Below are 14,885 nucleotides of genomic sequence, written 5' to 3' on the forward strand. Positions count from 1 at the left end.
CCAGATTGCGGCGCGAGAGGCCCTCTCCCGCTGCTGATAAAAGTGATCTTTTGCGGCGAATCCACCGCAAAGACCACTTTTATCTTGTAGCGGACCGCCTGCTCAAGAAGGGGATACCGGAGTTATGGCAGCTAGCTGCTTCCATAACAATGATATCCTCCTTCAAACAGCCGATGTAAAACTGCGGCCATAAGTGGTTAAGGCCCCATTCACCCTTGTGAGACTTGCGACTGCAAAGTCACATGACAAGTTGTACCCCATGATTTCCAATGAGTAATGTTCATATCTGTGTAACTTCAAGTCGAAGTGTCCCTGCACAACTTTGATGCAACTTGAGGTCCATAGACCAAGATGACACAGGCATAGCTCCAAGTCGCATGACTTTCAGGTCACACAAGTGTGAATGGGGCCTAAAGAGGAACTTCATTAAAACTAACAACAGTTGAGACCGTGAACACCTTGGTCAGGACTATGACATGTACAGCATAATGTATAGAGTACAGGGGTCAGGATGAACCCTCTGTTTACATCAGAGTCCTCCCTTTCATCAAACTCTCCATCATTACACTACACATCAGGATGCCCAGATTCCCTCCTTACAGAGTCTGCAGAGTTCCCCCATACAACAGATTCCACAGGGTTCCCCTTTAAGGCTCATTCAGAGCAGAAAAAAATAATAATAAATAATAATCTGGGCTGCTTGTGCAATATGGATGGACTGTGTGACCCATCCATCTACTGGCACAGTGTTTTTATGGACATTTTTTGTCCATAATGAACATTCACAGACAGGTGTAAAAATCACAGATTTTTACTAACTGTCCACAAATTTACCAACGGTTGGCAACACTGGCCAACAAGTTTCATGCGGCCAGAGATCAAGAGGGCAAATTTTAAAACAGCAGAGAGGTGAACAAGAGCCCTCAATTTCCCTGCCATTCAGGAGTAAAGTAACAATGCCATTTATGCTAGAAGCCACCATTTTCCCAGCCAGAAGTCCAACCTTGCTTTTTGTTTGAGCCAAGTAAACATATCCTACACGTACTTGTTTTCTGTGCGATCATCCACACTGCTCTTGGCTCACTTGCCAACGCTCTGTAAGACTATTTATATATGCGGCTGCCCCTGCTGCCCCTATGAAAAGTATTCTGCGGTCAGATGCTTTTCAGAGGTGCTTGACAGGTGGTGAGAAGGCTATATGTTGTCTTCTCACCACCCTTTTTACCCCTTAAATGCCACACCACTGTGCCAAAGTCAAAACAATTGGCTTGAATGTCACATTTGGCAATCAGTTGTACAAGGTGAACAAGAGGGGGTGTAATTCTTGCCGTGGCTGCAATGCTTCATATACGCATTCCCCGATCTGTTGCGTTTGCAGCTTAAGAGGGAGCTGATGGGGTCAGTAAAAACGCAGCTTAACTGCTTGTTTTTTGTTTTTTTGTTTTTTGTTTTTTTACATCCTCCAATAGCAAGTGTAAACAAGCCTTTAAGCTGACACACCTCATCTCCCACTGCATTGCACCAGGCAAATGCTTGGGAGCCCGAAGGGGTAGGGAACATCAGCTCTCCAGCTGTTTTGAAACTACAAATCCCATCATGCCTCTGCCTCTAGGAGTCATGACTGCAACTGTTAGGGTCTTGCAATGTCTCATGGGACTTGTAGTTTCAAAACAGCTGGAGAGCCAAGGTTCCCTACCCCTAAGCGTTACAGGGCATGTATGAACACGGGACAAAGCACTACTTGTACTTTGCTCCATTGGGAACTGAATACTGAAAAAAGTTGTACTTCAATAAACAAAACAAATGGCTCATTATGGAGGAAAATATACAAGCAGCATGTAATAGCAGCTAATCACACACATTTCGAGCAATGTGCAATCATATAAGATTTGCAGATTCTTGTGTGCCTCATACAATTGAAAAGTTATGTGATCCATCTGTGTATGGGTCTTTTGTAATAGTGTGCTGGAGCTCATGCAAGCATACAAAGCACCACAATTTTTTGGTTAGCTATGAACTGGTGGACTATGGTTGTCTTTAAGCCAGTTGTCCAGCAAGTTTTTTTTTTATTAAACTTTAACACTCTAGTAACCACAACATATATTTTGAAAACTGTGAAACGGCAGTGCCATTTACTGATCGCAGAACAAAGTGTGGACTTTGACTGGTATTCAAAAGCTACAGCTAACCAGTTGTGACTCTGCCACTTACTCTGATGGACATTTAACATGGAACATTTACCCCGATCTTAAAATAGACAACAAAAGGCCCATTTAGAAACTGCGGACTTGGAGGACTAATGAATATCATCCTATACAGCAGTGATTTTCAGTGAAAGGGGAGAAAGGTCCACTTTAGCAGCCAATGAGCAGCAACCACCCATGTGACATGGGTACAACACAAAAGTAAACTCCCATAACAAAGACAAGAAGAAGAATAATTGGGACCCATTCTATTATGTGGCTGTGGTTTCAGGTAAGAAATTAGGGTGTTCAGGAATTCATAAAATAAATAAAATTTGAGATGTGGATTTGTAACTATCCAGAAACAAGCTTTACGCAAGATATAATTTGTAAACCTCAAGCAAAAAAAAATAAAAAAATAAAAATTTAAAAAAAAAACATTTTTGGTGCAGATTATTCAGACTCTCTTTCTGCAAGTTTTTTATTTATTTTTTTAAAAGACATGCACACCGTTGCAGGGACGGTTTCTGCTGCTCTCTTCCCTAGCCAACCAACTCTGGAGGGTCAGCTGAAAAGTAGGAATTACATTCTTCTTGGTGTAATGTACATGCATCAGTAAGGGAGCATTGATGCAGACAAGGCGGTGAATGGGGAAGGCTCTGAACACTAGCTGGGAGCAAGGGGCTGAATGTGCAGGTGCACTGTGCATTTGCATTGTAGTTCAGTCAGTTTATAGTTCTGACTAGGAACATGCTTCAGAGTGACACCACTCCTGATTTGGGACCATGGCAGTAAGCATTGTCACCCTATGAAAGGACGTTCTGGCAGGATAACCACAGAAAAATAGAAAAAGGACACAACTTTAATAATATAAAAAAATATATATATATATTTTTTTATATTATTACATTAAGTATTTTTGAGTTTATATACATTTTAAACTTGTACAAATTAGACTTTGCATTGTGAGTATATTTAATACCCTTTACCCCTCCCTAACACTCAACCTTCCCATTAAAGATTATGTAAAGTCAAAACTTTATACTAGAGTACAGAAGGGTTAAAACCCCTATTAAGTGGTTTTTTTTTTTTGCCATCTCAGTAATGCTGGGGAGATTTCCTGGAGACGGAACAGGAAATGACAGGGAATCCCTCCAAACTGAATGGAATTCTCTTAAGAGAATGGTCATAAAAACATTTCTCTCCGTTGATGGATATCCCCCCCCCCCCACATCTTGCTCTGGAGGACAACTCAAAAATTATAGGATATCCCTCATTTTTTGTCTAGGTAACAGTGGTATACAGGAGGGTTGAATCTCCCCAGCAGGGACACAGAGAGCCCTCATCAAGCACTGTTTAAAGTGGCACTAAAGTCGAGTGGTTTCAAAGCAAAAAAAAACAAAAACAAACAAACATGTTATACTTACCTGCTCTGTGTAACGGTTTTGCAGAGAGCAGCCCGGATCCTACTCTTCAGTGCTCCTGGCCCCTCCCTCCCGTTGCGCGTCCCCATAGCAAGCATGGGGGCACCCAAGCCACAGCTCCCCATGTTCAGACAGAGTCAAGGCCCGGCCCCCTTTCTCTCCTCATTAGTTGACCGACTGATTGACAGCAGTGAGCCAGTGGCACTTCGCTGCTGGGTCAGCCAATGAGGACGGGAGTCCCTGGCAGCCAAGACAGTCCTGCAACATTGATAGATCTAGATAGGGCTTGGGTAAGTATTAGGGGGGCTGCTGCACACAGAAGGCTTTTCATCTTAAGACCCCTTTCACACTGAGGCGTTTTACAGGCGCTACAGTGCTAAAAGAATAGCGCCTGCATAGCACCTCTAAAGCGCTTTTCCCGTCTCTCCAGTGTAAAAGCCGGATGGCTTTCACACTGGAGCGGTGCGCTGGCAAGACATTAAAAAAAGTCCTGCTAGCAGAATCTTTGGAGCGGTGTTTACACTGCTTTTTCCATTCAATGGTCACCGCTGGCAAAGTGGCGCTTTACGGGTGGTTTTAACCCTTTTTCGACCGCTAGCAGGGGCTAAAACCACCCCACTAGCGGCTGAAAACCCCCGCAAATGCGATGGTAAAGTGCCGCTAAAAATAGTGGCCTTTACCGCCGAGGGCCCATCGCCCCAGTGTGAAAGTGGTCTAATGCATAGATTAAAAAATAAATAAAAACACCACAACATTTCTGCCTTTACAACCACTTCAGGCTGTAAAGGCAGTACTCTACCCCAACGCCCAGAACTCTAACCTTAGAAGTTTAAACTAAACACCATGATCTAAGATCATGTACACATGGGCTTTAGTATATGAAAGAGGAATATGCACACAAGCCTTCATAACACATTTTTAAATCTTTCAGAAGTTTTGTTGAAGCTTTTAAAGCAAACTTCAATTCCAGTATGTGGATGTCACACAGATCCTGTGGTCAGTGTGACTGTCATAATAAACAAGCTGCTTAAAGTGACATTTAGCACTCCAATTAAGATATTCACGCACCGATCACTTTCTTATTAGGTACACCTTGCTAGTACCAGGTTGGACCCCCCCCCCCCCCTTTTCCTTCAGAACTGCCTTAATTATTCATGGCAAAGATTAAAAAAGGTGTTGGAAACATTCCTCAGAGATCTTGGTCCATTTTGACACAGCATCACTCAGTTGCTGCAGATTTGTCGGCTGTACATCCATGGTGCGAATCTCCTATTCTACCACATCCCAAAGGTGCTCTACTGGATTGAGATCTGGTGACTGGAGGCCACTGGAGTATAGTGAACACATTGTTATGTTTAAGAAACCAATGGTGAGACGATTTGAGCTTTGTGACATGGTGCTTTATCCTGCTGAAAGAAGCAATCAGAAGATGGGTACACTGTAGTCATTAAGGGATGGACATGGTCAGCAAAAATACTCACGAAGGCCGTGGTGTTTAAACAATGCTCTGTTGGTACGAAGGGGCCAACGTGTGCCAAGAAAATATCCCCCACACCATTACACCATCACCAGCCTGAACCGTTGATACAAGGCAGGATGGATCCATGCTTTCATGTTTGGCATAAACTCTGACCCTACCATATGAACGTCGCAGCTAAAAATCGAGACCAGGCAATGTTTTCCAATCTTCTAATGTCCAATTCTGGTGAGACTGTGGGAACTGTAGCCTTGGTTTCCTGTTCTTAGCTGACAGGAGTGGCACCTGATGTGTTGTTCTGCTGCTGTAACCCATCTGCTTGAAGGTTCGATGTGCTGTGCATTCAGAGATGGTATTCTGCACACCTTGGTTGTAACGAGTAGTTAGTTGAGCTACTGTTGCCTATCATCTCTAATCATTCTACCCATTCTCCTCTGACATCAACAAAGCATTTTTGTCCACACAACTGCCACTCACTGGATATTTTCTCTTTTTTAGACCATTTTCTGTAAACCCTAGAGATGATTGTGCGTGAAAAACCCAGTAGATCAGCAGTTTTTGAAATATCCAGAGCAGTCCGTCTGGCACCAAGAACCATGCCACATTCCAAGTCCCTTGAATCCCCTTTCTTCCCCATTCTGATGCTTGGTTTCAATGTCAGCAAGTTGTCTTCACCATGTCTAGATGCCTAAATGAACTGAGTTGCTGCCATGTGATTGGCAGATTAGCAATTTGCGTTACCAAGCAATTGAACAGGTGTACCTAATAAAGTGGCCTGTAAGTGTACATTTATCATTCCCAAACTGGAGCTGAAGGGCACTTTAACGCCTCATGCACACTGGACGTTAAAATAACATTATAAAAAAAGCCAGTAGCTTTGCTGTGAGTTTTTCAACATTCTTGCAATAGCGGTTATTACCATTGATCGTTTTTCCGCGTTCGTTTTTTTTTTTTTTCCTCTTTTTTTAAGGAATCAAAAACTTTAAAAAACACTGGCGAGCCCCATTTTTAAAGGGTTTATCAGCATTTTTACAGCCGAAAAACTCCTCTCAGGACCCACTAATTTTGGTTTTTTTTAAAGCCACAAAACGCAGATGACAGCCTGTGTGTGCATAGACATATATGATAACATGATGGGGAAAAAAAAAAAAAAAAAAAAAACCACACGTCTGAAGCCAAAAACAGCTGCTCTAAAAACATCCAAAAACAAACAGTGTGCGCAAGGCCTAAAGGTTTAAAAAAAAAGCTGCATGAACCTGGCTGAAAATATTGCAAATGCTTGGTAAAAGCACACACTGTTTTTACACAAGCATAGGTCTGTGTGGTCTAGGTCTAACAGTAACCCAATCAAACCAATTTCCTATTACTTAGGTATATCTTTATAAAGCAGCGAATGTTAGGAATCTTCCATCTATCTGCTTAGGAATCTTCCATCTACAGGTCTTTTAATTGACAGTGACATTCAGAGATGTTTAATGGAAGTTCTACGAGCTTCTTTATAAATATGCCCCTTAAGTCCCCACTCACTATATTACTGTCAAGCCGTTAAACTGCAAATACAGTAAAAAAGAAAAAAAGTCTCTCTTCCTTTTTTTTTTTTTTTTTTTATAAAGCGTTACTAAACCCACAACAGTAAAATCAGTCTGTATATGCAGTAAAGCATGCTTGTCATACTCACTGTGGAACCTAAGGGGTTAATCTTCTGCATTGTGTAAAAAGGCTGTTTGATCCTGTATGCACAGATCCTCCTCCTTCCACTGACTAATAACTGTCTTATCCAGATATGTTTTGGAGTCAGGCTGCAACATGCTCAGTTTGGCGTGTATTGCTAGGAGAGTTTTTCTTGGGAGGGTGCATGTGATCAGCACAGGGCCAATCAGCACTGTCCAGACAGAGGGTCAGGGGTCCTGCATCCTGATAGGGCAGCCAGTTCAGTACGAAAACTCCTACAAGTTTTGACTAGGCACTGATAGGAGTCACAAGACTTCTATATACTGCTGATGAGAAAGGATATTTAGCAGATTCTTTTTTTTACTAAAATAATTGAATTTCCTTGTTCTGTGGGAGACCAGATATAGTGAATGCAGGGTCCTGGGTTTAGTAACACTTTAACTGATAAGGATACCAAAGTAAGGTTTAAATTACCCTGTGCTGACAGCATGTAGGAGACTTAGACAGCAGCTCTCTCAGCAGCAGGCCAACTCTCCTGCAGTACAACCTATACACAAAATACTCCCCATGTCTGTCTAATGCTCTAAAGTCAGAAATGAGTTTGCTCCATATGCAGCACTATAGACTTGGGTAGTGCAGAGGCGGCATTTCAGATTGCTGGACAACAATAACAATTATTTGAGTTTAATCTGGCTTTAGATTTGAACTCCAGGAATGAGAAAATCTATCCTTGTAGTGGGGCCACCACTACAATGCAAGGGTTAAACGCTTGTTTAGTATAGGGCTGCAGGGATAAGATTTAATACCTGCTACTAACCTGCAATGTCTCTTTTACAATAAGATTTACCTACCTAGCTGCCCGCTGTCTTCTCTGACAGGTAAGCTGAGCTGCGCATGCTCAGCTTACTCCGCTGGCCTGCACAGTGCATGTGCAATAGTGACATCATCTCGCACTGACTAATAAATATTGCCAAAGATGGCACACAGGAGAAGATGCCTTCGTCAGAGAGGGCCGAGACTGTTGAAACAAAGGCAAGTTTAGTACCACTTTAATCAACCTGCATTGCATATAATGAGGTTAAAGTGGAGTTCCACCTCTTTAATGCCTGTTGCTAGGGGGTCCCTTGTAATCTGCCTCCTTCAGCGCCTGGGCTCCTGACATAATTTCCCTCAGCACAGGAAGGGAGATCAGCTCTCCCCCCTCTCTCTAGGGGCAATCTGGGACACGTTACAGGTCCCAGATGATTTCACGGCCAGTCATGGCGCGGCTCGTGCATGCACAGTGGATGCCCGGCTGTGCCCACAGTTACAATGCCAGCGACGCCGATCGGATGGGGAGACGAGCGGGGCTTTGACCCTGGGACAGGCAAGTGTCTGATTATTAAAAAATTCAGCAGCTGCAGTATTTGTAGCTGCTGACTTTATTTTTTATTTATTTATTTTTTAAGCGGAACTCGGCTTTAAGGGATTGCCCACAGCCTGAAACATAACATCACTTGCCCCAGATATAAAAAGTAAAACACCTAATCCATGCACACAAAGAATAAATGAGGGGGGCTCCCCTGCACTGCAAGGGTGAAGTTGGTTTCATTCCTGAAGTTCAGCTGTAACAACTACTTATATACTTACTCTGCACCAATCTAGTGGAAGCATTTAAATGATCTGTGCGATACCAAAAGATCAAAATGTGGCCAATAAAATGCCATGTTAGAGCTTCCTGATTTGTATCCTGCATATCCGCAGATCTGAAATCCTAAGTTCAAAACTCAACCCATCTGAAAACTTAGAGCCAGCACATTTTTTTTTTTTTACAATGCATCTCCATTGTACTTTGTTCGTCTGATCAGCCCAAGTCTAAACCTCAGTGCAGTTCCAGCTTTTTCACTGTACAGCTACATCGCTGATCCTGCTGCAGCAGTGACCCATCCAGGCATCAACTTTCTGTGATACCCACCTTGAATTACAGGCACCTCCTTGTCCTTGGGGTGACCATTCAAAGACAGGTTCATGAACAGCAACTTATACATGGCTTTTTAGCAGCGAATACCCATTTGCCATCTTCATTGTGCTTTAGGCCTTGTACACACGGTCGGAGATTCGGACTGTTTTGTCGGATATTCCGACTGTGTGTGGTCTGCATCGGACTGTTTCCGTCGGACCAACTTTTCCAACTTGCGGGTAAAATTTTCCGACAAAATGCTCCGATCGGACATACTCCGATCATGTGTAGCCTACTCCGACGGACAAAGTGCCACGCATGCTCAGATCAAATTCCTAGACCAAAGCTATTGGCTACTAGCCTGAACGTAGTCCCGTCGTAACGAAATAATGTCATCACGTTATGTACAATCGGATTTTCCGACAACTTAGTCTGACTGTGTGTATGCAACATCATTTCCGGACCTCTTCCGGAATTAATCCGTCAGAATTACTCCGACGGATTTGGTTGTCGGAATCTCCGACCGTGTGTACAAGGGCTTATACTGTTCCCCTCCATTGAAGTTTAATTCCTCCCACCCATGTCCTGGTGGTGTGAATGGAGGATATGCATGATGGAGGTGTGCTGCCAGCAGCTCTGTGTATCCACTTTGACAATGCTGTATCTAAAAAAGTTGTTTATGGGACTTTAAGCACAAAAACACTGCATTATAAAAATATAAATGTATTTAATGTAAATAGAAAAAAGCATAAATACAGTGTTGGAATAATTAAAAAAAAATACATCACAATTGCAATGCTGATAAATCTCTACATGTTTCGCCATACAATATAGGGCTTCTTCCGGAGAACTGTTAATATCGCATATGATCACTGAAATGAAAAAAGACAATTTGAAAAAACACACAAAAAAACAAACACAAATGAAATACAATTTCCAGCCAAGCAGAATATCGTATAGACAAAAATTTACTTCAAGCGCTGAAAGTCAATTTTTGTCTATACGATATTCTGCTTGGCTGGAAATTGTATTACATTTATTATTTGTGTGTTTTTCAAATTGTCTTTTCATTTCAGTGATCATATGCGATATTAACAGTTCTCCTGAAGAAGCCCTATATTGTATGGCGAAACATGTAGATATTTATCAGCATTGCAATTGTTCTTATGTATTTTTTTAAATGATTCCAACTATTTATATGCTTTCTTCTATTTACATTAAATAAATCTATATTTTTATAATACAGTGTTTTTGCACTTAAAAAGTCCCATAAACAACTTTTTTAGATATTATATTTAATAAACAACTTTTTTAGATATTATATTTAAAGGGATGTGGCACTACAAGGATGTTTTGGTATCTTGGCTCTCTTACAAAAATCTTTGACAATGTTGTTGTCTTTTTAATCTTTTTCACTGGTGGTGGTGTGGTATTTTAATCTTAATGTTACTCATTGCTACATTGTTTTCAATAAAAGTATATTATTTTTCTTTAAATCTGGTGTCTCTATAGAAGGTTACTGTGAGGATTGAAATTCAGACAATTCAGCAGAGACCAACTGAATTTCAATCCATGTACTTCTAACGGGCTTGTTGGAAATTTTTTGTGCAAACAGCACTGATAAGTGTATTCCAACAATAGATTCCCCCATCCACCTTGTGTGAATCCATTTGTTGTTTTTTTGGAACTTTACCCATAACATAATAACCTTAGGAAAAAAATTCCGGAGAGAGGAGTTTGCTTTGAATATTAAAAATGAATTAAATAGCGTTTTTGGTTTGTGGTGCTCAGCTGCAGTGAAGATGCGCTTTCATTTTCTAATCTTCCACTTTAGAGGAGTCGTAAAGTCAGAAGGTTTTTTATCTTAATGCATTCTATGCACTAAAGTGATTGTTATTTTATAAACACGTTATACTTACCTGCTCTGTTTTGCCGAGCAGCCCCAATCCTCCCTTTGAGGTGTCCCCGGCAGTGCTCCTGGCTCCTCCTCTTCTAGAGCCCGCACCAAGAGCCGCTTTCCAGGAAGGCACTCCTGAGTCCTGCATCCATTGACACAGACTGCAAGACTCGGCCCCGCCCCCTGGGTCTCTGAATTTTATTGACAGCAGCGGGAGCCATCTATCTAATGAGGACCGGAGACAGCAGCTGGAGTTCAGGCAAGGAAAAAAGGAGAAGGTTTTTCATATGCATTAAAGCAGAACTTCAGTCATTTTTTTTTCTACTTCCATCCATCAAATCCTCTTCCCTTGTTGTTTTAACTTTGGATAATAAAACATTTTTTTTTTCCCAGTGAATAGCTTATACAGCCCACTTCCTGTTTCTTGTGTGGTAAAAAAGTATAGGCTTATGACATCATACACAGCTCTCTCTCTCTCACGTGAGTTTGCCAGGAAGGGAGGGGGGATGAGTGATAAGAAAGCCAATGAAAGCTGCAGAGCTGGAGGTGTGTGTCTGTGTAGATCCAGGAATTGAACAGGCCGCAGCTTCAGCTGGCCACAGTTAAAATGGATGCAGCCAGATTCAGTGGAGGGAGATTTCTGCAGCATATTTACAGAATCACAGTATAAAGAGTGTGTGTGTGTGTGTGTGTGTGTGTGTGTGTGTGTGTGTGTGTGTGTGTGTGTGTGTGTGTGTGTGTGTGTGTGTGTGTGTGTGTGTGTGTGTGTTATAAAAAAAAAAAAAAAAAAAATCACAGAATGCAGCTCCTCTTTAGGGTGAAAAACCTCTGGACTTTACAACTCCTATGAAATATAAAGCCTTATGTGTGCAGCAGCCCCCCTAATATTTACATGAGCCCCATCTCTATCCAAGACTCTCCCTCCTGATTGGCTGAGACACAGCAGCGGAGCCATTGGCTCCTGCTGCTGTCAAAGTCGGTTAGGGGAGAGGGAGGAAGAGAGAGAGGGAGACACACAGGCCAGGGCTCTGTGTCTGAACGGACAAACAGAGCTGTGACTTGGCTCGGGTGCCCCTATAGCAAGCTTCTTGCTATGGGGGCACTTAACAGGAGGGAGGGGCCAGTGGGACCCGAGAAGAGGAGGATCCGGGCTGCTCTGTGCAAATCCACTGCAACAGAGCAGGGAAAGTATAGCATGTTTGTTATTTTTATATATAAAAAAATAAATAAAAAAAAAAAGACTTTACAATCACTTGCTGGCTGATCCATCTATGGCTAGACTAAAATGCATAATCAGAATACAATCGATTCACAACCCAGATCCACCCACTGAAGCCTCAGAACAACCAGCAAGAGGCTGAAGCCTTGCCAAGACACCTTCTGAAAGCCCTGCTCAATCTGGTTTCAGGAGATCATGAAAAAGACGCTATACAACGATGTGAACACTGGTTACCTTGGCAGGCTTTCCTACGTTTGCAAAAAATGCCAAATGGCTTGCCTGTTAAAGGGGTTGTAACACCTCGTTTTTTTCACCTTAATGCATGAAGGTGCAAAAAAAATTAAAAATAAATAAACTTCTGCCAGCGACCAGCCCTCCAGCCCCCTTCGTTTTACTTACCTGAGCCTGTTTGTTCCCTCGGCGGAGACAGGCTCTCCCTCTCTGCACGGGGTTGGATAGTCCGATAGCAGCGCAGCCATTGGCTCCCACTGCTGTCAATCAAACCAATGATGCGGGCGTCGGGGCTGAGTCCGGCACTAGTTTCTATGAACGCAAATGGGGTCACTCTGTGCAAAACGAGCTGCACAGTGGGAGGTAATTATAACATTTTTTTTTGTTTTAAGAAAATAAAACAGGAAGGTTTACAATCACTGTGTGCCAGAGATCTGCAAATAAACCTGAACATGCGATGCCTAAATGCTCACCCCTCGGTGCTTCGTCGTCGCTGAATTCCTCCTCTGAGTGGCTGTCGGATTTGGTCCTCTTGCGGGGATTGCTCAAAGATTTTTCTATAACTGGAGGCATTCCTGACTCCCGCAGCACTTCCTAGAAGCAATCTAACATACACACAGAGACAAAAGGCACATCCAATATAAAAAAAAAAATGTGGAAGAAACTAATAATTAAAGAAAAAGATAAGCAAAAAAAGGATTTAAATAAAAGGGGGAAACCCCCAATGCCTAATTTTTGGGATAATAGGATGAGTGGCACTGTGGTCCATTTAAAGTGATAGCAAGAGCATTGAATTGCCTGGTAACAACATGGATAAAAAGGAAAATCTGATGGAATAATAGGGTAAAGTTAGTGGATAAAAGCCTAATTGAAAGGAAAAAAATAAATATATATAAAAAATAAAAAAAAACCCAACAGGATAAAAGTGTAGGAAGGAGAGGCATGTAGCATGTGTGTGATTTAATGAGCACGATGTGAGTGTAGGGATTGGAGGGAATGAATGGAGGGATGTGAGTGGTAGGGAATGGAGGGATGTGAGTGGTAGGGAATGGAGGGATGTGAGTGGTAGGGAATGGAGGGATGTGAGTGGTAGGGAATGGAGGGATGTGAGTGGTAGGGAATGGAGGGATGTGAGTGGTAGGGAATGGAGGGATGTGAGTGGTAGGGAATGGAGGGATGTGAGTGGTAGGGAATGGAGGGATGTGAGTGGTAGGGAATGGAGGGATGTGAGTGGTAGGGAATGGAGGGATGTGAGTGGTAGGGAATGGTGGGATGTGAGTGGTAGGGAATGGTGGGATGTGAGTGTAGGGAATGGTGGGATGTGAGTGTAGGGAATGGTGGGATGTGAGTGTAGGGAATGGTGGGATGTGAGTGGAGGGAATGGAGGGATGTGAGTGGAGGGAATGGAGGGATGTGAGTGGAGGGAATGGAGGGATGTGAGTGGAGGGAATGGAGGGATGTGAGTGTAGGGAATGGAGGGATGTGAGTGTAGGGAATGGAGGGATGTGAGTGGTAGGGAATGGAGGGATGTGAGTGGAGGGAATGGAGGGATGTGAGTGGAGGGAATGGAGGGATGTGAGTGTAGGGAATGGTGGGATGTGAGTGTAGGGAATGGTGGGATGTGAGTGTAGGGAATGGAGGGATGTGAGTGGAGGGAATGGAGGGATGTGAGTGGAGGGAATGGAGGGATGTGAGTGGTAGGGAATGGAGGGATGTGAGTGGAGGGAATGGAGGGATGTGAGTGGAGGGAATGGAGGGATGTGAGTGGAGGGAATGGAGGGATGTGAGTGGTAGGGAATGGAGGGATGTGAGTGGAGGGAATGGTGGGATGTGAGTGGAGGGAATGGTGGGATGTGAGTGTAGGGAATGGTGGGATGTGAGTGTAGGGAATGGTGGGATGTGAGTGTAGGGAATGGTGGGATGTCTGTACCTGGAGCAGGGTGAGGAGGAGGTGGCCGGTGTCTCCGGTGAAGGTGGCTCTCCCATACACACACGGGGACACAAAGTATCAGCGCGGAGTCCAGCGGATACCGGCGCACTTCAATCACAATGAGATCCAGCCACACACAGGCAGCCTGCTCCAGAATATAGATCCGGCACAGCCGCCTCACATCCCTCCGCCGCCTAGACTCCGGAGAGTGTACAGCTGCCGGCATCACCCCATGTGACCTCCCCCCATACCCCTCTACCACCACCGCCCCTCCCCCTCCTCAGGGACACCTACCTACCCCTTCCTGCACCCGCTCTGCCCTCCAACTCCTCCATAGACCCAGCAATCCCATCCCACTAAACACTTGGCCATTGTTAAAGCGTCCCCCCACCTCAGTCCTGTGCTGGGACTGTCTTATCAGTGCTGGAACAATGTATGAGGACCGGTCCCTTCCTGTGTTCTGACTATTAGCCGATCATAGAGCCCCCTCCGCCCCTGTCCTGGTCAGTCTATGTGGCCGGGTATAGGGACCCCCCATAGGACCTGTATAGGGACAGGATGAGTCCTCCTCATGGACTTCCTCCATAGGAACTATTTGATGGGAAGGAGACATGAACCTGGTTGGAGTGTCCTCCCGCCACTGCAGGATGTCCTGAGATGTGATGGCGGCACTCCACCCCCCACACAGGGGATGAATGGGGGATCCACCAACAATGACCCTCTATGATAAGACTGGAGCCGATGGGTGTCCCATGGAAGCTCATCAGTCCTCTCTGCTCCACTCATCACACCCCATACACCATACTTCCAATACAGGAGGTCGGGGATCTGCAGAGGGAATAAAGGGATCCTATGTGATGATCTGCAGGAGATCGGAGAGTGTGTGATGATCTGCAGAGGTCGTGTGATGATGA

At 43.8% G+C, this 14,885-nt stretch overlaps 1 protein-coding gene across 2 annotated transcripts in view; it reads right to left on the bottom strand.

The window, feature by feature from the left end:
• RCOR2 (REST corepressor 2) overlaps nucleotides 1–14,162 on the bottom strand; it is a 52,902-nt gene extending 38,740 nt beyond the window's left edge. The window contains exons 1-2 of one of the 2 annotated variants that reach the window (XM_077455758.1): nucleotides 13,972–14,162; nucleotides 12,515–12,646 (exon numbers count right to left, since the gene is read on the bottom strand). In XM_077455758.1, coding sequence (XP_077311884.1) covers nucleotides 12,515–12,614 — 100 coding nt within the window. In that variant the 5' untranslated portion in view covers nucleotides 12,615–12,646; nucleotides 13,972–14,162. The remainder of the gene's footprint in view (nucleotides 1–12,514; nucleotides 12,647–13,971) is intronic. The other variant, XM_077455757.1, reaches the window with a different exon arrangement.
• Between the last annotated feature and the right edge of the window lie 723 nt (nucleotides 14,163–14,885).

This window comes from Lithobates pipiens, unplaced genomic scaffold, assembly GCF_037356315.1.
Source record: "Lithobates pipiens isolate NorthernLeopardFrog02 unplaced genomic scaffold, aLitPip1_a1.2 Scaffold_10, whole genome shotgun sequence".
Taxonomy (NCBI): Eukaryota; Metazoa; Chordata; class Amphibia; order Anura; family Ranidae; genus Lithobates; species Lithobates pipiens.